Source organism: Galendromus occidentalis, unplaced genomic scaffold (genome assembly GCF_000255335.2).
Source record: "Galendromus occidentalis unplaced genomic scaffold, Mocc_1.1 scf7180000077437, whole genome shotgun sequence".
Classification (NCBI taxonomy): Eukaryota; Metazoa; Arthropoda; class Arachnida; order Mesostigmata; family Phytoseiidae; genus Galendromus; species Galendromus occidentalis.
This window is the reverse complement of record NW_003805425.1, coordinates 340400-360269: the sequence shown is the minus strand read 5'-3', so window position 1 is coordinate 360269 and position 19870 is coordinate 340400. Positions and strand designations below refer to the sequence as shown.

Here is a 19870-nt window from a genome sequence, read left to right as displayed (position 1 = left end):
GGAATTTCTCCCGCTGAATCTAGAAGACCTTCGCTATGGATCAAGCGGTGGAGCTTTTCCGGGGATCCACGGGACGCCCGACTTTCGCAATCGACGGTACTCCGACTCCTAATCTTTCCTTCTGAAGGTTCATCCTGAGAGGGAGCTCATTTTAGTCAAATCGTTAGACACGCGCCGAACCCGTCGTACCTGAGCATCCGAGTCCGATCCGCTCCGGGACAGAACGACAGAAAACATGAATGACGATCTCACTCAGAGGAATCCGAGCTTCGCTTCAGAAACTGCCCGGAAACTGCATGCGCCTGATCCCGTGGTATTCGATCGTCGAAGTCCCGACGGAGTCGATTCGAGTGAAGGACAGTGGACCGCGGAGCGATTGGAACCATATGTTGTGGCTGCTCCGGTGGCAGCCGTTGCTTTGAATTATCTCGCTTCCAGACAAGCAACGGATGAGAAAGAGACCGATAGGGTGAGTCGGTGAGAGAGTTGCGAGACGGCGACCGCTAGAATAGCACGAAGCACGCGCCAACACTGTGAGCTCGCCGGTTTCATAAAAACAGCGATTATGCTGCTGCTTCGTCCGGCGACGGGAACAACAGCAGCGACCGCGGTAGTAGCAGCAGCCGGGAAGAACAACGGCTGGGTCATCAACGAGTTCATGATCATGAATGGTTTCAAGGCCATATGGCTGATGGATCCAAACCCTGCGCCGCGCCGTCGTACAGCCAGCCAGTCGTCCCGGTATCCCTTCGGCCACGAGGCGGGCCTAAAGCGAGATGGAGAACAGCTTTGGAGCCGCGGAGTGCATTTCGAGACGTCCGAAGAAATCATCACAAATTCCCGTCTATAAGAATACAATCGCTTCTCTGGGAAGCCTCGTTCTCCGGGGGTTCACTCAAAATTTTATCATTCAATTCTCGGGCCTGAAGACTCATGAGTGTCTCTTTCGATCTGTGCGGTCCACCGCAGTCGTCAGGGGAAAATACAGTGTATCCCGAACCGAGATTCGCCTCTTCTTCTCGATTGTTACGTCGGCGTTTTACTTTTCTCCTCTGCCTACCGTTCACTCGATCGAAAGTGGGCGATTGGCGGTGGTAGACGAGCAACCGAAGAGCTTCTCGTATCCGCATGAGTGCGTCGCTGCCGCGCGCGCGCCCACCCGTCTGCTAGGCAGTCAGTCAGTAAAACCGACGGCGGACCGTAGCCGACGCCAGAAGACACGCGACTGGCGCGTACCAGCAGCACCGTACGCGGCATACATCGAAAAACGTCAGTCGCAGTGACGTCATCGTTGTTTTTTTCCGACCGACGACACCGCGTACGCACCTGACGGCTTGTCATTGGCCTGTCGGTCCACCGAACAGTTCGCCGAGACATGGCCTCACTATATTCCGCAGCGAGACGGAATCCTCCGAGATGAACTTCTTGAACTTTCAATCGAACTCCCCTCTGGTCCACCGTCCATCCAGAAGAGTCGCTTTCACTGCTCCTGGATTCGACCAATAGTGTGGTTTGCAATCTAGGAGGTGGTTAGCCGCTCGGTGGATTCGCCCTCGTCGGACTGCGAACAAAAGACGCAGCTCCTCCGTCACGTCGTTTGCGAGGGAGCTTCGTTCGGTCGGTTCCGAAACCGCTCCTCTAGTCCGGTGTTCTTTGTTCTCCTGAGCGACCTGTTCGATTGGCTCCTTTGAGCCAAGCTGTTAGGTGGTGAGCCAGCTCATCAACGGACCAAGCTCCAAACTAACCGCGAAAGAGTATCCGTTTCGTCAGTTGTCCCAAGCCTCAAGCTACACGTACGCCCGGGGGAAATTCCGATCCGAAAGGCGATTCCTATGAGAAACCGAACCGACAGAACAACTAAATAGCGAGGGTCTGTACCTGAGCCGGCCCGAACAGACCCTGCGAGACGGGAGAGCGCGAGGCACAAAACAACAAGCCGCTTTCGGGACTTTACCGTCGAGTCAGCATTGCTTGGAAGAGTCCCGAAAATTGAGCTCCGGATCAAGCGGCAAAGGGGAACATTCCAATGAGTCTGTTGCCTCCATTTCTTTCCGTGGGAATCTGTTCCCGGCCTTCGGGTGTTTCCCCGATTCGGACTACCTCCAGCGAATATGCCTCTAGGCTGCATTGGAAATAGTAAGAACATACGCAGGCGTATGCTAATCATTGCCTGATGGCGAGCCCGAGCACATCGGTGAGCTTCCGCGGAGAACGTTCGGGATTTCCGTCCCCCTCTCGATCATGCCTACTTTCTCGAGAATTTCCTCCTCCGGAAATACGTGTCGTCTCCTCCTCGAGGTCTACGCTCCTCGGGTTCTCGAGTCATTTACAAAGTTCTCGACGATCAACCGCTCCCGCTGTGTGCCCCCGGGAAAATAAATAACCGTTTCCATCTTCGGGGAAGTTGGGATGCGGGGGACAAGTCGTTCCGAATCATTTTTTTCTCGATGGCACTCAGCGTTCATGCATGAGATACTGCTCTAAGCACGAGACTGTCGAGACCTGTCGTATTGACGCACGGTTCCGATAGCTCGACATAGTTCAGCAATTCTCTGATGGGTAGCCTAGGAGGTGATTAGGGTACACCTGCGTATGTTCTGACTACTACTTCCACAGGAGTAAACCGGGGTGGGTACCCTCTAGGCCAACAAGCGGAGCTTGCGTTCCGAGTACATGCTCCCACCAATCCATCGAGCGCTGACGATTTATGTACATCTGTATGTAGGTAGGTACTGCGTGGAATACCGGGACTCGAGCTGTTGTTGGCGAGTAAGTGTGCAGACAGTGCAGTGAATCCTCACTCTAAAGGAAGCTTATTCGTTCGTCGTGTAATTGGAGGCTCTTCAAATGATCGCTGTCATGTTCATTTCAGGCACGCGCTCCGGTCCGGGCGTTGGGGAGGGGTTTCGTCGTCGATGGTGAGGGTCGGAGCTCGAGTACCACATGGCCTGGCTGGTTGGTTGGCTGGCTGGCTGCACATCACACACATGACTTCAGTCCAACGTCGAACGCCGAGCGTCACAGAGAGCTCCGAGCGAGCGAACGGCTACGACAACGACGACGACGACTATTCGCTAGCGGTCTACGGCGACCGCGGGCTCCGATGATTTCAGGCATGGATTTGAAGCCGCAGTTCGAATGCCAAGTGTTCTTCGATTATTCCGAACAGTTCCAAACGACGGACGTTGCAGCATCCGAGTTCAATACGGCTGGCACCACCTGTTACGATTTTCGAGATTTGCCATCGTCACCAATAAGTGAGTCCACCGATCCGAACACCTCCCCGGGGGCCAGCAGCCCCATCAAGAAGAAGCAGATGCTCGTGATGAAAAATTTCCAACCTGGATCGGCACCCGTTGTCAAGAAGAGAAGGTTGGCAGCTAACGCCCGCGAACGTCGACGCATGCACGGACTCAACGTGGCCTTCGATCGACTTCGGGAGGTCGTTCCGGGCATCAGCTCAGACAGGAAACTTTCGAAGTACGAGACCCTGCAGATGGCCCAGAGTTACATCAACGCTCTGTCGGAACTCCTCCACTGAGACCAGACTGTCGACTTCTACGATGTGCCTGGGAATTTCTGATGTCTCCCGATGACTATCAATCTTGAAACGCTGTGATCATGAGAACCGTAAATGATAATTGTGTACATAAATATTTTCAATAAATGTTTTCCGCATGCATTTGAACATTCCTTGAGGCTCCTCTCCCAATTATTTTGATTTTCCTCGCTCAATCCTCCCGACTCCCGTCACTATCACTGCCATGCCTTCGGATGGCGTCGATCTCTCACTTTCTCCTTCTCTCCCCGAATCTCCAGCCTTGATAAAGTCGTGATCAAGAGCGTTCGATAACGAAAACGGCTCTGAGAATAGTATTCAAGTGGATGTTATTGAGTCGGCTCTTGTGAGAATAGCGTCTCTGTCAGATCCAGCGAAGCTTGATGGGTATCTCGCCCGCCTTACGTGTTAGAATACGAGAGCCATGCGTGCATGTAAGCGTAATGAAAGTTCGTAATTGTTGCTCAACTCAAGCATCCAGTTGCGGTGTGTAAAGCGAGCCGTCGTTCAGCAATATGACGAGACATCACTACCAAAATGCAATAATATAAGCGAGCAGACGCACTCATTCTGACACGGTGTGAATTTTTTCCGACGGAAGTACGAATGAAACAAAATTAATTCAAGCGTGCCACGAGCGACGCCGTGCATCCGCTTGATGGACTCCGAATTAGACAAATGAAGGCGCTACGGTCGAAGAGCGAAGTCGTCCCAGATTGCATTCATGTTCGAAGCTGATCCCTCCAAGAGAAATTATCTTTTCGCGAGATATTGTCAAGCTCTGGTCCATTTGATAATGAAACTTCGTTCAACGATGCAGCTCAATTCTCTGGTTTCCAAAGGAACAGTTAGTACATCCAGCTCGAACACCAAGAGGACCTTAAGCTTCGACAACTAACAGCGGCGGCCGCTACCGACGATGTGAGGGCACGCGATGCTGAATTGTATGAATTGCGAGCTCTGCGTCGTTCGCAATGCAGCATATCAAGTGAGTCACGCCGCGAGTAACGCGAGACAGCACCTCCGACGAAAAGATCGCTATGAACCCTCTTGTCTCATGCGGATCAGTATGCGTATCCATGGTGCATACCTACGTATCTTTGTGCGGCCGGTTCGGAGCAGCTATGCCTAGTTGTTGTCGTCTGCTTCCTCGTCGTTTGCCGAGAGGTTATCGTCGCCGTAGCTGCCGACGACTGTTGTCGAGCAGATAACGATGAAAAATGCAGTTCTCTCTACGTTTGCGTGGAACGTATGTTTGTACGCTTTATACAATCTTAGTGTAGACTCGCTGGCCGCATTCTGTCTGACCAACCAAGCAGCGAGTCAGCCCTCCACCCATGTCGTCAGGCTGACCTCGAATCAAGGTCCGCGGAGAAGACCCCGCGTTCGAAGATGAAGATTCGTCAAACCTTTCCACATTGGGGAATCTCATTGATACATTTGGTCTTCGGAGGAATAATTATCGGGGAACAAATGGGAGAGCGGACTCTCTACCGACCTGGCGGAGGAACGGAATTCTCTCAGCCGGATACGTTGAGAGCTGGGACCTGGTCAAATGGTTATCTCATCTGCGATTCATGGCGCTATCCTCGTCGACGGACTCGACGGAAAAAATTTAAGCGGGGAATGTAATTGCTGTTATCCCGTTGCCACCATTCGATAGAATCGGACGCCGTATCCGCAATGGGTGATATATGTCTTAGAATTTTCGCTTTGCGTACCGAGGAGCTTGGCGGTGCAGGATTTCTGTCGAACACTCTATACCATCGGAGAAGGAGCGAAAACAGCAGAGTATATCTCTTTTTGGAGGATCATATTTCAAGCGCATATCAAGTTCGATGGCCTCGAAGAAGAACTCGAAGCTGCATCGCCCATTCCTGAGCGAGACAATTGGGTGCTTTTGGGAGTGAGTGACGTAGAGCTCCGACGGCGGAGCCGGACGCCACGCCGCCCCGTAATTCCACGAGAAGAACTGGCAATTCAGGAGTTGCTGGCACGGACACTCGGATGGCGCAGGAGAAATATAGATAACCGAATACGCCGAAGCGTACCGAAGTCCAGATTCAGTAACTCGATACGCTGAAGCTGTGTTTATAGCGAGTAGATGTTCTCGCAGTAGACCGGCGCAGCAAAAAGCTGGGAAAGCATTGTTTTCGTATTTTTTCCCCTGCTAGTCCCAGTTCCCCGCAGGCGAATCTTGAGGAACTTCCAAGACGGAACATGTTCTCATTTTTCGTAATCAGCGAGACGTGCCATGACAGTGAAAAGTTTCTCTCCATTGTTTTTCCGAGTTGTTGCTTCTGCTCCTACAGACTGCCCGCCACGGTTGGCTCTCGCCTCAGTGTTTTCGCCCGTTGTCTCCCGCAAACTCGGTTACTAGTGTCCCGGCATCATAATGACACAATGGCGATGGAACAAGTTGCGGTGTCGCCGCCAGTGATAAACATGGGTTGTTGTGCGGTCGCTCGAGCGACCGGTTCCCACACGGAAGTCGAGACGTTGTTTCTCCTCTCGAGGAAGGAGCACGGCGGGAGCTGAACCACCTATTTGCTCGCTATCTTATATTCGTGCCGTGGTCGCGCCTTGATTTCTGGTCGAGTCGTCGAGGACGGAGACGACCCTCCCTTTTTTGCACAGCAACCACAGGCGACACGGCCCGAAACGGCCGCGTCTAATGCAGTGTTCGCATGTCATCGCCTCCGAGCGGCGGATTGACGGACTCGGAGAGCGGAGGCTCGATTGTGCGGCCGTACATCGTAGAGAGTGGTGATCGCCGCCGTAGAATAGAGAGACATGCCGCTGTCGCGTCAGCGGTCAGGTAGTGAGCTGCTCGTTTGCTCACGCATGGATGACGAGAAAGACAGAGAAGCGGACCGAGCTCAAAGCGATCGAGAAAGGAGGAAGAACACGTCCCCGGATCGATCGGTCTACGGCGCACTTCCCTTCGGCTCCATCTTGCTCACTTGCATTTCTGACTGACAATGACTCCTCTAACGAGATTACTCTTTACTGGAGGAGTGATGCGAGAAGACGCATCAGCGGCGCGGTTTGAAGGCGCTCGGGGCGTTTTGAGGACAAGCTCCGACTACTGAGCGCTGAGTTCACTTTTCGCGCTCCCGAGCAGCGTCTCCGCCCTGTTTTCCAGATGCTCTATCGAATAGCAGCTCGCCTGCTCGCCTCGCCGTTGTGAGTGATTGACTTACCGGGAAGATATCTGCTAGTGCTGCTTTTAAAGCTCTGTCATCCATTCTTGTCCCTCGACATCAGCACCCGATCTGGCAGGTTCTCCTGCCTCTCCTGGTCGGTACTGTGATGTTATCGATTCAGGAGGATCACCGGATACGTTCTTTGACAGAACGTTCGGAGAGAAAAAAACTGATCCAGGCGCCTCCGGCCATGGCATCACCGAGCGCACTGAAGTAGCATTCGGCACAGTCCGAGTTTGTTTTGATCTCCCGGGAAGATCACAGGGAACGTCGGAACTCTCTCGGCGCTGACCGTTCTGGGAAGGAGAATCAACGATCGGACGCTCGAGGAATATGCGGCAAGGATTGTTCTGACGCAAAATGACGCGATGAGACGTTTCGTAGCCTCTTTGGGAGCTCCGGGAAAGCCAGGCTGGTCGTTTGGGGTTGTTGCCATAGATGATGTCCTATCCAGGCCTGGCGGCGAAGCCACCGCGGAGAGTTGATCCCATCTCTCTGAGTTTCTCAGGCCGCTGAATAGTGAACTCCAGAGTCTATCTGGCTCCGTAGTCGGGCACGATGACAGAGTCGAAGAAACAAGGCTTCGTTCGTGCGTTCGTCGCTTGGACTGTCAACGTCTTTGAAGCTCCGGACCTGGGGCCAATAACAATGTCATCAGAACGAGCAGCCTTCGGCGGCGGCAGCGAGAGAAAGTTGTGATGTTCGGTGTGCACTCTTCCCTGAATGTAGTCGCTCGTTCGCTCGGTTGATCCATCCCGCCTCCTTTTGCTTGTTGTTATCATTGTTGTATTGTGTCATTCTGTGGTTAGATGTTCACTTGTGTTGCTCATGAGCACAGCATCCAGTGCAGGTAGGTACTATGTACAAGAAGTACCGGCCACTGCACAAAAGGCCGTGTGACTACTAGATTTGTTGTGGCTGAGTGAGCGATCGACCAACACACTCACTCACTGACTCAGTTCAAGACGGAATAGGGAAGAGAATCGAATGGATTTAGAAGGGTCCGAAAATGAGATGTCGACGACTGATGTCACGTTGGCCACGCCCTTCGGCAGATCTTAACAGTCGCACAATGAGCATATCCGAAAATAGCTCAAAGGAGAATCGAATCGCTATGTCTGATCTGAGCAGGAATACGAATGGTCTTCGAGCTGCTCAAATGACGAACTCCATCGGAATCGGGTCCGGAAGTGGGCCGAAAAGCATCATGTAAGAAGAACTCATCACTTCAGTGTCTCCAAACTTAGAGACAGAGGTTCTCCACACTCCTCATATATAGTTGAATGAAGTGGTGTGGGAAATACTAATAGCTCATACATATGATCTAATGGATATTTTCGGGACTTCGATATTATTTGCCATTCAAGCGGAAATGAGGGAATGGTTTTCCCTGGAATAGTCTTTCATAATCCTCCCTCGCGAAGCCTCTCGCGAGGAGACATGTGAATGGGCACATTGTGTGAAAGGCCCAGGACAGGAGCCGCAGTCCTATCGGCACGGCTCTGGAAAACGAGTCGACGGATCCGCGCAGAGAATTGTTGGCGTCAGAAATGCGCGATCCCGACACGTTGAGATCACCGCCAACCTCGGTGGACGAGGCCGAGAGAGAATGGTTCAGAGCTCGTGGAGAGAGTGAATTGAAACCATTCAAAGAGCTTAGTGCGGACGGCAGTGGCGGTGCATTGAGGATCGGTAGAATGGGTGGAGTTGGAGGCGTTTTCAACATTTCAACACATTTGACTGACAGCTCTCGGGGAGCATCGGCGCCAGCGTAGCAGTTACAGTGCTGACAGCGCCATCAACTTCAATGCGTCCTCCGGACTTCATGCTTCTTTACACTCACCGATGGTCACTTGTCCGTTGAACCGTATTCCGTCGTCCATTCCCTCTGAGTAGGTACTCCAGAGTGGAACTCCCGGCTTCTGGTACCGGAAATATCCAAGACTGTGAGGATGGCGACGCCATCGGTAGTAGATTTCCTTAACAGCAAACAAGGATCGACGACGGATTTCTCGATCGAAAGATTCGATAGAGGAATATTCGTCACTCGATGTTGATGAAAATATCCTCGACTTAATGCTCCAGTTGATGACCTCTATCGGGATCGATCCATCATGAACGATCATGGAGAAGACAGGCAGGAGGCAGGACGAATGTGGAGTGTGAAAAAGTGTTCAAAGAGCCAATCGAGCTGGCTCAACAGCGAAAATTCGATTCAGATGATGTTGAGGATGCGATTCCATCGACGGATCATATGCCTGGATCCGGCGGGCTCTCAGATCAGTCATCTCCACCCGATGTGCCTCTCTATCCGTGAGCGAATGCCAAACCGGCACAAACCTGAATCGGCCCTTCTACTGTCAAGAATCTTTTCTCTGATCTTTTCTCCGGGGACGTCGCACGAATTCGCTCCTAGGACAGCCCACCAAGGGCCAAAACCGGTCCTGACCTAGAGCTCCGTGCTGGCAGCGAAGAGCGGCCGAATCAGAGATCGAGTGCCTCATCGACTATTTCCTGGGCGCTGGTCAGGATGACTGAGCTGATGTTGTGGGGAGGCAAGAAGAAGGAATCATTTTTCAAGGAATGTCATCTTTATAATGTGGACCGACTTCTGATCATCGGGTGGAAGAGAAAAAACCAAGTTTCCATCCTCGAGCATTCGCAGGAGGTGGGAACGGATTTTCGAGCTCAACAGGAACGCCCTCTCCGTCGATCCATCCATCAGCCACCCGCTCGTCCAGAATCGCCGTACGGATTGATCTCTACCGAGAATCGCTCGGTGTCCCAGGATCGCGCTGCTGCCTCGGCGGCTCAGGTTTCAAGCTAAGGCTATCGTAGACGACGCCAGACCTTATAAGTCCAACGCAGTCCTCTCGGAGGTGAAATTTCAGACGATGCCGGGGTCAGGAGTCAGGACCCGTGAGCCCGCGATGGCTGTGGCCCAGCTAGTCGATAATCTTTGCAAGGCAGTTCGCCGGTGCTTCGGGAATGCAGTTCGCGCCCGCTCGTTCCAGCTTCGATTGACGGCAAGATATCAATTCTCGGTCTGATTCAGGACCTCAAGTGGCGTGTTCAAGAGGCCCCGCCGTGATATACGAACGCTTGGCGAACTGCTCAACTCACTCCAATACGTCTCTCCTCGTAATTCTGGAGGGGGAGTCGGATCCTGGGTACGTCATCTCGGACTACTTCTTGAAAGTTGCTCCTTCCTCTATCGACGGAACCGCCAGGGAATGATTGCCAAGCTAGCCTTCCGGGTGAGTAGATTGTGAGGGAATTGCGCGAAACCGCATAATCGAGATTGGGTTCGCGGGGGATCCGATCGCTGAATCACTGCGGGAACGAACAGGCACACACGAACGGAAAATGCACAGCATTCCGCGCTCGCATTGCCTACCACGAAAAAGGTCGGCTTTACCTCGCTCTCCACGACTTATCAAGCCTCGCAGCAGCTCGGCGGAGGCGATGCCGCCGTCACCGAAGCGACAGGCATTTCAGTGAGCAACTCCGAAAGCAGAGATTCAACCTCCGTTCGCGAGTTCAGGCTCGGAGCCCACACATTCCGCAAACAAACGGACGGATGGAAGCGGGGAAGTTATTCGGAACTCTTACGATGCCTACGAAGCCTCGCGCCCATAGTCATATGCTGAAGCGTTTGGTCGGTGGAACTGTCTGTGGGACTGGGCTCGACAGAGATCTGCACTGCGCCGCAATTTCGATCCCGAATGTGGTTCCGCTTCCGAAGCCCGGTGCACGATGAGGATTGTGAGAAATAAGCGTAAGACGATTCGGATTGCCCTTTCTCGAGGTCCCGAGAAATCTTCGAGAGTGATGCTTCCCAGTGGATTCCCGGGCGAAGGCAGGCGAACAACCTGCCCGTTTGGGCGAAGCAGTTTCGGAAGCTCGAGAGAGGGTTGCTCTGACAAGGACATAGACAAAGACGACGCTGAGCGCACCAGCTTCCGTTCCGTCCTTCGAACTGCTATCCGGTCATAAGGGGGAGAACGAATTTCCCGCCTCCGGCCAAACTTCCGTTCCTCATGTTTCAGGGGAGGAAACTCCTGAAAAATCGGAGATCATCTGCAAGGAGCAGTGGAGAAGAGAAAAGGAAGTGTCGTCGTCCTAAGACTCGCCGAGACTGCGTAGTCCTCACTCCGAAATCGAGCGGGGCTCAATCTCGGGTCCCTCACCAGGCCTCTTGTCATTAGGCGCGGGGAGTAGTACAGGCCACGAGAGGAATATCGCCACTCACTAGCTGGGAGGCGGCGCCGGCGGAGCTCGCATTCTGAATCTCCTCTCCTTAGATGTTTCTCCCGCACGGTCAAATCTTCCACAGCGTGGACGGCGATGCCTCAATCTCGGTGGAAATTTCGGGAGGACGCAGTCGAGCATGTTGGAGCAATAAACCAAATCTCAATATCGGGTACCTTCCCTGTATCCGAAGGTTGAGCTCATTCGCAGAGAGTTCAGAATCGATAGGTCCGAAAATGGCTCACTTCGCCCAGGGAGGAAGCCGAGCCCCGAACTCGCCATCGGACTTGAAGGTTGGATCAACCCTGTCAACAGACAGGATGGAGGCAATGGAGTCATCGAGTCTGATCGAGCTCACATATCGATCCGCGCTGTTTTTTTTTAAACTCATTCTGTTTTTCTAATAAATGTTCACTTTGCCGGAACGTCGCCGTCGTGAATCGGAAGCTCTCAGCGGAGGAAGGGGCCGCCTTTCACAGGAGACTACCGTCTGAAATCGATGGTGCGTCACCCGAAACAACACCATCACGTGAGAGAAGAAGTGGGAAAAGAGCGCGGAGACTGGGAATATCACCCAAAAAAGTATAGCTCACGATAGAGGAGGTGAACGCGATCGCGAACGCTCCAAACTCACACTTCCAGCGTACTCTATGGCGTTCATTGATAGGAAGCTCGAACAAATTGAAATGTGAATGCTCGGCATTGAACATTCGTGACTCGACGCGTTTTCAATGAGCGCCACTGTAGCGCTCCAGCGGAAGCAATGAGCCACCTGAAGCGGAGCCGATGGAGTTCGGTCTAACATTTTTGCTTGCGTGCTGTGCCTTTGATCGCGCGCTCTCTCGCAATTAGAGGAACACGTTCATCTCGGTCGAAACGACAAGTTGTTATTAAAAGTTGAACTCGACTCCTCTCAGACGTCGCTCTTTCGGCTGGAGCCGCTGCAATGTCCGTCATTGGTGGGTGGTTTGGTCGGTTGGTTGGCTGGTTGGCTGGTTTGACGGTCGGTCACTCATTCGATCGGCCAATCTGCAATGATTCTGCTCAACGAGCAGAGCACTAATTAAGGCAAAATGGAGCGTGACTACCATCCTCAGAGTTCAGGATTGGATACCGTCCCTGGCTATTCCTCTCGTTCTTGACGCCGCAGCCCGCAACAAACGGTTCTCTCGAGCTCGACGGCTCGATAGGCTCTGAGGCTCGAGTCCGGAGTGCTCATCTTGGGGCTCGACGAAGGGCCCAAATCGGCAGTACCTTGGGCTGCATGTCTCGTCGCTAGATGGTCGGACGCAAAAGCTGCCCCTCGACGAAGCGATTCGACTCCCGGATAGTTTTGATTGTGCTCTCGGCTTCGGATGTTATATGGAGCTGGTCCGAGATCTTAATAGCGGAATTGTACCAACGAATGCTGGGACTGACTCCTCGTTTCTACCCATAGGGAGCTCTCACCCGTTCGGGGAGCTCTCACGTGTACTCCGACGTATCTGGAAGGCTGAGCTTAGACCGGAGCGCTCCGAAAAAGCCACGATGCTCGTTGAACTCGACCCCGGCAGTGCCCTCCGCTGGGAGATCTGCCTTGTGTGTCGAGTTATTCAAATCAGAACTCGATGGTAGGCAGCCAATTAGGAGTTCACGTTGGCGGTTCGTCAGCAAGTTTGACGGAGAGCTGAGATCCGTCACCTACTCTCTGACTTTCAGCCAATTCCATCGGTGCTGCGTAACTTCGATCTCCGAGGCGCTTCCGCAGCACTAAAAAGGAAGGCTTTCTCCCGAAGATAGGAAATCAGTTTCTTAGGCGGAAAGTTTGTTCTAGGAGACTTCCCCATGGATATCCTGGAGTCGCTCTCGTCGGAGGGGTCCTTCACGTAACAGGAAAATGTCATAGCGAGGCAGAGAATCCTATTTTTCGATTCTATGCGATTCAAGCTGACAAATAGCAGAAATCCAACGCAGCAGCGACTAATATTTGCTCTTCCCGAAAAGTGACGCTATCGAGACAGGAATAGCTGTTCATGAGGGGGACACCATCGTAACAAAAGCGGCAGGTGGAAGCGTCGGTGACCGAAGAACGGTGACAGGGAAGTAGGTACCTCGTCGGAATTAACGGTGTTCGTAGGCCGTGAAGGGACGCGTGCCGACTCGAGGGCAGATGCATCCGTCGACCCGGCAGATGAATTCATTGTCCGTTACTGATTTACTTATGATGCGACCACCTAAGCCAAGCAACGCCAACTTCGTCTGTATACAGAATTCAAGCAATCCAGCGACCGACCGCCGAAATTTTCGCCATTCCACAGCCGGACTGTATAGGAGACCTAGGAAGCGACCAAGAGGCTTCCGTGGCTGACTGTCGAAGGTCGCAATCTGACTCCTCCGAGTACTCGGCTAACGGCCGGTCTAACGGAACGCCCAGAAGGCACGTCGGCGTCGGCCTGATTTCTCGTCGGGTGCCATTCGTGCAGAATTCGAGTGTCGACTCTCTCTCCGGCATGGATTCACCCACATCAGTTTGGGGGTGGGGAAACCAATCGGAGGGATGGAGTTTCCGATTCATCCTCCAGATTCCGAACTGACCCGACGGATTGCGAATATGCAACAATGATGATCCGTTTTAGATCCAGGGTTCCGCTGCCTGGAGTTCCAGAGTCGCAGCTCTACGCTTGAGAGAGTATTGGCCGGAGATTTTCCTTCCACCCTTGGAGCATAATCTGCGGATATTTGAAACCGTATATCTCGAAGACGATAGAACTCCAGATACGCTTTCGTCGCGTCGTTTCTGTTCCAGAGGGCAGCTCTTCAATTTAAGGGCACAGCAGTCGTTCGAGCGAGTTCGAGAGACACAGGATGCTGGAACGGAGTGGGGGCTAGCGGCTAGCATGCGTTCTTGTTTCTACTTGATTAGCCAGCATCGAGATCAGAGAGCGGGGAGCAGCTGACTCACTCAGTTGACCTCACATCCCGGAAGGAAGTCTGTGGGAAGAATCGAGGTTACCTCACATTGCTCCGCAGGTATTGCCCAAGTAAGGTCCGCACCCCGGCTCATCCGTGGACAATCAGCGGAGTATCGAGAGCGATTAGAAAGCACGTCCCGGTTGGGAGCGCTGAACACAGCGCCTTATTTACCGACCTCCGCAATTCAGTGGACTCCGTCGGCCCAGGGCTGGTAACCTCGGCAGGCACAAACCCGTCAACAAATCGGGAGCTGACTGTCGCTCGAGCGGGCAGCTATTATGCTCACGTCGATGCTCTTGACGCTTTCAAGTGACTTCAGCTTCGTTCTTGCCGACAAAGTCAATCGGTGCCAGACATTGAGATCTCGAGGAGCGTTTTGGAATACGCGACATCGGTGATTAGGCCCCCATATTGGGAAACATACATGTCTCCCGTGTATCTAGATGCATACGTTTCTAGCGATGTTTCTTATCGAGGTGAGCTTCCGATCGCTCTCCGGAGACGAGTTCTTCCGGCAGACCAATTATCTTACGTGGAGAAATTTTTCGGATGATTCCCCGGTCGGAGTTGATCATAGCCGTTACTCTCCTCCACGTGGCAGATGCGGAGCGTGCGATTGAATACGGAGCATTGGGATAGATCCAGCAGTCTGACCTCGTGGTTCTGTTGGAAGGTCAAGATGAGGAATAACTCCGATGATGATGGAGATGGAACTCGTCCCTCCTAGGCTGAGCTTAATCAAATGAGCAGCTCATGTCAACAACTCGGTCGGTTCGTCGGTCGAATGGTAGGATGGCCTTGACGTCTCAGTCAGACGTCTTCGAACAAGACGGAGTCCTCCGATCGCGAGCAATGAATTAACCTGAAATCTCTTTCGTTCGGAATCCTCGACGTTTCTGTATTGTCCTGCGCCCGATTTATTTCTATTCTCGGATTGAAGTTCAGTACCACACGTCAACATCTGACCACCGGTGAATCGAAACTTCCTCAGGCTCCGAGTAGCTCTAAACTCAGGGTCACATATTCCTCTCATTCTCATCATTCTTGTTCCCCAGACGATCTTCTCTGCGATGAATTCCCCCCTTCCATCATGTGCATTGTGTGGAAACAGGATCCGTACGTGTCGCCGTCAAAGGGAGGACGTGGTGTTGGCGTGAACTTCGGCTTTATATCCAAAAGCAGCTTCCTCGTTTTCGCTTGGTGTTTCCGTCGTTTCCCACTGAGTTACGAGAGTTCCCTCCTCTCGGTTGAATGTGCAGTACACGGCTACAACGATGTCGGCAGCACTTCGGTTCCCTCGGTTGAAGTCGTGCTTGAGTAGAGTCTGAAAGTGACAATTTCTCGGCGCTCTATCCGAAACAGTGAACAAGGTGCGAGGAACTGCACGCCATCCTGAGATCAACGCGGTCGCTTAACTCCGTCGTACTTTTCTCCGGATCTCATCACCGAATACCGACGATCCCAACATTCGTGGGACCGACGGTTCTAACCAACAAGTATCGATACTTCCCGGAAGAGCTAAAAAAACACCTCACATCATGGGAAACAAGCTTGGACAAGGCCCACACTTGACTGAACAATTGTGATCGTTGAATTGTCGGATGTGAGCCGTCGCCTAAAAGAATTCGTTTTCCATTGTCGCTGACCATTGGGCCACGAGCTCCGCGAGCCGTAACAATGCACCAATCCCTCTACGTGGTTCGTTTCGGTCAGATTGAAAGTTTTCACGAACAGGAGGAGAAGGAGGCTCGAGACAAGCTCCGTGAGGTCCGCAGCAAGCCGCCGGGGGACTGCTCGTGATCGATAACCGGGCAGGAACGCTTTTTCCAGTAATTTTCGAAGTTTCACCATGCTCTTGAACCCAAACTGACGTACTTGTTTCCGCCATCGTCCGAATATTTTTCAAGCAGTCGACAGCAAACTTGGAGTAGGCGGTCTAAGGAGAGAGAAATCCGACGGACAATTTAAGCGTGGTCGATGACAAGAGAGATCCGCCACGGTGAGGTGTGAATACTCAGAAATTGCTTGCTGTACGAAATTCAGGAAACTCCGACGGAGACATTCTCATTTGGAGATCTCGCTGATATTGGGCGGTCTGGCCCACGATGAGCGGCGATGGATGTTATCGAACAGTGTGCACGAATTAATTTTCTCACCTTCGAGAACCCGAACCCCTCGTCGAAAAGGTGTGAACCTGGGGTCGAGAGGTCAATGAGGTGAAGACGGATCCTTGCGTAATGAGAACACCCTGATAACGTGCGAGTTCAACGTGCATTAAATACGCTAATGAAGAGTTCCTGCGCGCTTAGTCTAAGAAGTCCGATTCATCACCTCGCCGGTTGGCGGAATGGTGGTGACACATCCCGACGCAGTATCATTCTGATTTATTCTGTATAAGCCCACGGCATTTCTGAGAGGAGGGGAAGGCTTTCGCGCAGTCTCTAGTGAAGAGAAATATCCTGGATAGTATCTGCGGTCAGAGGAATATCCCGGATAGTATCCGCGAAGGCGTAATTTGTAGTCGGTGGCTCTCTTGGATACTTTTTGAAACTACCGGGACAGCAATGAACAAATTCGGGGCATTCAGAGATTCCGAACAAGACTGATAATACGATGATAGAGCCACATGCCGAGTTTCCTTCGTGAAATTTCTAACGAGCATATTTCTGCGCGGAACCGGAGCTTCAGTAAGTCAGAACTTTAGGTCTTCTAGTCTGTTTCCGAGACAGCACGTGCATTTCCATGTCTTACGCTCCACAAATCAGTCCTTTCCTTCTTTGCCGAATAACGTCGGCCTGGATGCCGCAGCCCGGATGTTGAGCCCGCCGTGATATTCCGATGAGAATTTCTCGAATCGTCAACCAAGCCTCAAGAGGAGAGAAATCGGAACTCTTTGACCGAGAGTTTCCATGTTTCTGTACGAGCTTCAAGATGCGGTTCGGGATCTCGAGGTGCCGACAGGGGTCAGAGGTTTTCTAGGGCGGGAATCGCTCCGTCAAAAGTGATGTGATGATGACCGATAGCTTTTTCTAATCGACGTCTCCAGGACCACCGCGTGTCGGCCGCGCATCGGGAATTTTCCTCCCCGACAGTGGTTTTTCAACCCGCTGTGAAGCATCGTCTCGGCCTTCTGGAGCATGATCCCAGAGCTTGAAGAAATCAGAGCTACTCGCGAGTTCCCTTGGACGAGGGAACGCGCCTAGCGTCCCCTCCTCACTTGGCTGAAAGTTCCCGAAGGAAGAGGTGCTTTGTTTTCATAACTTGTCTCGTATTCGGAAAGAGGCCGCCAGAATTTCATGTTCATTTCTTACGAAGCGCGTATCGGGAACTTCAAGAAACGAAGAAACTCTGTATCGTCATATTCTCGGGCGGTATTCTAGAAACTTTGGGAGAAATCACGATCGAGAGAGGGATGATCCACCAAATTCCCTCACTGGAGAGATTGCTGGAACTTCACTCCGATTCGGCTTTGGGGCGGACACGCGGCATGGCCTCAGACCTGAGAGAAAACCGTAGAGGCCAAGATAACGGCACGTGCGGCCACAGTGGGCGGAGTGAACTTGGGGTGGGGATGGGATTCAAAAACGACGACGACGATGAGCACCACGGCGATTGTAACACAACGACGGCCGCCGCAGCAGCAACGGCGACCGCGGGGAGGGCACCGGTGGCGTTCCACAGCATCTGGCAGGCGGCACTGATCAAGTCTGCGCACATTAAAAAACAAGAGAAGTCCTCCGAGTCACCGCGCTGAGCATGACACGAAACAGTTTAACACAGTACTGGCTAGTGAGATAGAGTTCCATCAAATGGGAACGATGGATCGCAGTATCCGTCCGTCACCGATGATCACCCTATCAGGGATCTCTTTTCCCGGAATAGCACTAATTATCACGCTTATCTTTCCATTAATGCCGTGAGGTCTGAACTGATTACGAGGGAAGGTTTCGTAGAGAGCCGGCTGCTCTGCGTCGTCAGCCTGCACATTCACTCTGAAAAGTCCCGAGAAGACAATGAGCACTCGAGATTTCAAATAGATCGAAAGAAACACACATTTATTATCGGTAAGGATATCGTTGACAATCTTGTAGTGTCAATGATAAAATCAGTCGATCGATCGGTAACCGTTGACAATGATCGCGGTATCATCGTTCATAGTAGCATGTTATTTATTGAGATTAATAATGGTAATAGTATTAGTGGTATTCATAGTATTCCAATCATCAATATCGAGACTTACATCTCCATACCAACTCCATAGAAAACAACAGTTTGATTCGATGATAATATCGAGCCTTGAGGGTGAGGGCATCGAGTCCGATAAGTTCTATTCTCGCACAAAGATCGATCTCCCCTTTCGTTCCAGCTCTTACTAGGCAACGTTGATATAAGAGTAGTTTTGGAGACTTATCTAGTTCATTTCATAAGTATGTGTTGTAGTTATGTATCCACCATTTTTCGAGGTGATCACCTGAATTGAGGAGTATCAGCCCGGTGTTCTAATGTGACGTTCGGCGCAAGAGCTCAACAAGCGGAACCGAGGAATCGTATCTACACACGCAATCAAACTCTCACTTCAAATGAGCAATCGAAGCTACGCGCACGCGAAATTCCCCACGAAAAGTCGCCGCAGGTTATGTCCAGGAAAGTGACGTCGTAGACTTGACTTGAGTGCCCCTACAAGTTCAGACTCCTCCCGAGGCTCGCAGACCTTCTCCTAAGACGAAGATCGCCTCGGAAATCTAAGCCTCGAGGTGTTGAATCGAGACGGATGGGACGAGTCGCGGAGAATCTGCGGATCTTTCTCGCAGTCCCACCTTACGCTCTCGCTCATACGCTTCAGTGGCTCTCCCCTAGGTGGCGTCGCGGATTCAGAAAACAACGAAAATCGCCTAACGGCAGATTCTGCTGTATCGATGATGTCTCTGCCTGGAAGAATGGTATCTGCCTTTCGCTCTCGCAGAACGCGTTGACTGATCGACAGCTCTCGAACGGAACGTAGAGCGATGGGAGGGGACTCGCGATTCTTGGCACTCCTTCTGACCTCTCGCTCAGAATACCATATCGACTACCATGCTGACAATGAAGTTTTCGGAAAATGAGACGCTTCCTTTCGGCGTTTAACCCGACCGAAGACATGAGTTCGGTGAAGTCCATTCTCGCGCATGAATCGAGGGCAGGTGGAAGCAGCGCGTATGATGAGCGGGGCATCTTCGAGGGCTCAATGAAATGATCCCGCAACACTCCTGTCAAGCCGTAGAGTCTACCTAATATGAAACAAACATCAGCATAACTTCAAAACATTGCCACGAAAGCCTCCCTTGTGGTTCGTTGCTTTACTGGCGAAGCCGCAGAAAACCAGGAATCATCGCGGAGCAAACAGCAGTGTCTGTTTCGCCCTCAGGCGGTTCCTTGGTGCTCACCGCGTACGCGAGTTGCCGTACGCTGGGGAACGCTGGCTACTCTCTCCTCACAAGACGACGCCTAAACGGAAGCTTCAACCAAGTCTCACCCCGATCAGTACGAGAAAGGCAGTGCTTTAAATGTTGATTCGGTACTCCGTCCTCTGCTCATCCTAAAATGTCATTTCGACTAAATTCGACATCTCCCTATTGATCTCTCGGGGTAACTGTGAGTTATCCTTTCTCTTCTATGTAGGGCGCATGCATGTTGTGTGTTGTGGGTACTGTTCCGAAACTCTCCCCGAACATTAGAGGATATGCAGGATTGTGAGAATGAAGATTTCGTGGTCTGGCTACCCCAAGCATCATCATCGGTCATTCGTAATATCAATAATCATCATCATCGTAAGGTAACAATCGTCAGTGGAGAGCCCCCTGATATTCTTTGAATGAACCGCATAATACTAAGCCTCGGACTCCGAATCTGCATGACGCATCAA

At 52.0% G+C, this 19870-nt stretch overlaps 1 protein-coding gene across 1 annotated transcript; it reads left to right on the top strand.

Annotated features, from left to right (window-relative positions):
• The first annotated feature begins 3115 nt into the window (after window positions 1-3115).
• Window positions 3116-3541, top strand: LOC100898693 (basic helix-loop-helix transcription factor amos-like). The gene has a single exon (XM_003743022.1). It carries the CDS (start codon window positions 3116-3118, stop codon window positions 3539-3541), a length of 426 nt encoding a protein of 141 aa, XP_003743070.1.
• The last annotated feature ends 16329 nt before the right edge of the window (window positions 3542-19870 follow it).